Here is a 1321-nt window from a genome sequence, read left to right as displayed (position 1 = left end):
CCGGGGTGGGCACGAGGGCCGTCCTGGGGCATGGGGGGGACTGTCCTCCAGTATTGTGGGCTGAGGGTACCCATCCACTGGAGTCCTGGGGCACGGGAGGACCATCTCCAAAAGTCTTGGGGCACACAGGCACATGCTCTGCCCCCGCCCCGGGACATGAGAGGGGACTGTCTTGGCTTCTCTAGGGGTCCCTGACCCACTGCCCTCTCGCCACAGCGGGGCAACCCGGTGCTGAAGTTCGTCCGCAATGTCCCCTGGGAGTTTGGTGACATCGTCCCTGACTATGTGCTGGGCCAGAGCACCTGTGCCCTCTTCCTGAGGTGAGCTGGGGCTCCTGGGGGTTCCCAGGGGTCTGTGGGGTCCCCTCAGTGTCACCCCATCCTCACCGTCCCCCACCAGCCTGCGGTACCACCACCTCAACCCCGGCTACATCCATGACCGCCTGCGGCACCTGGGCAGGAGCTACAGGCTGCAGCTGCTGCTGCTCCAGGTTGATGTGGTGAGAGGCTCCCTGTCCCCTCGCTGTGCTCCCTCTGTTGCCGTCCCCTCCCTCTCCTGGTTACCTCTAGTCTCTGTCCCCTCGCTCTTCGGGCTCTTCTGTCCCCAGCTTCTCACTCCCCTGGTCCCTCTGCCCCCTCAGCCCTGTACCCTCACTCTCCCGGTCCCTGTGTCCCCTCCGTCCATGTCTCCTCGCTCTCTCAGTCCCCGTGTCCCCTCCATCCCCAGCCCATTGCTCTCCTGGTCACCTCTGGTCCCTATCCCCTCCCTCTCCTGTCCTCCCCCTCCCCTTGGCTCTGCCCCACTGCAGAAGGATCCGCACCAGGCACTGAAAGAACTGGCGAAGATTTGCATCCTGGCTGACTGCACCCTCCTGGTGGCCTGGAGGTAGGGGCTGTCCCAAGTCCATGGGAGACCCTGCTGTCACCTGTGGGTGGCCCCCCAGCCCCCTACCCACTCCCTGTGCCCTCCCCAGCCCCGAGGAGGCCGGGCGGTACTTGGAGACCTACAAGGCCTATGAGCAGAAGCCGCCTGACCTGCTGAAGGAGCGGGTAGAGCAGGATTTCCTCTCCCGGGTGAGCTACGCCCCTCCCCACACCCCAGTTTGGGGACCCTGAGGACTCCGAGGCTCCTCTGACACTCCCCGATCCCATCACCTGCAGATGACTGACTGCCTGACCAGTGTCAAGTCGGTGAACAAGACAGATGCGCTCAGCCTCCTCACTGCCTTTGGGGTGAGTTTGCGGGGACCTGCCACCTTCCCTGGGGCACACTGGGGACAGTGACATGTCCCTGAGCCCCTCGCCTGCCCCCTAAGCCCCTC

At 64.8% G+C, this 1321-nt stretch overlaps 1 protein-coding gene across 1 annotated transcript in view; it reads left to right on the top strand.

Moving 5' to 3' along the window:
* Nucleotides 1-37: 37 nt before the first annotated feature.
* ERCC1 (excision repair cross-complementation group 1) overlaps nt 38-1321 on the top strand; it is a gene marked incomplete at its 5' end in the record, with an annotated part of 1497 nt that continues 213 nt past the window's right edge. Inside the window, 6 exons of the mRNA XM_010297388.1 lie at nt 38-59; nt 206-320; nt 400-499; nt 809-885; nt 974-1073; nt 1161-1279. Of these exons, the coding sequence (XP_010295690.1) occupies nt 38-59; nt 206-320; nt 400-499; nt 809-885; nt 974-1073; nt 1161-1279 (533 nt within the window). The remainder of the gene's footprint in view (nt 60-205; nt 321-399; nt 500-808; nt 886-973; nt 1074-1160; nt 1280-1321) is intronic.

This window comes from Phaethon lepturus, unplaced genomic scaffold, assembly GCF_000687285.1.
Source record: "Phaethon lepturus isolate BGI_N335 unplaced genomic scaffold, ASM68728v1 scaffold37011, whole genome shotgun sequence".
Lineage (NCBI taxonomy): Eukaryota > Metazoa > Chordata > Aves > Phaethontiformes > Phaethontidae > Phaethon > Phaethon lepturus.
The sequence above is the reverse complement of the archived record's forward strand: the minus strand, read 5'-3'. Positions and strand labels throughout refer to the sequence as shown.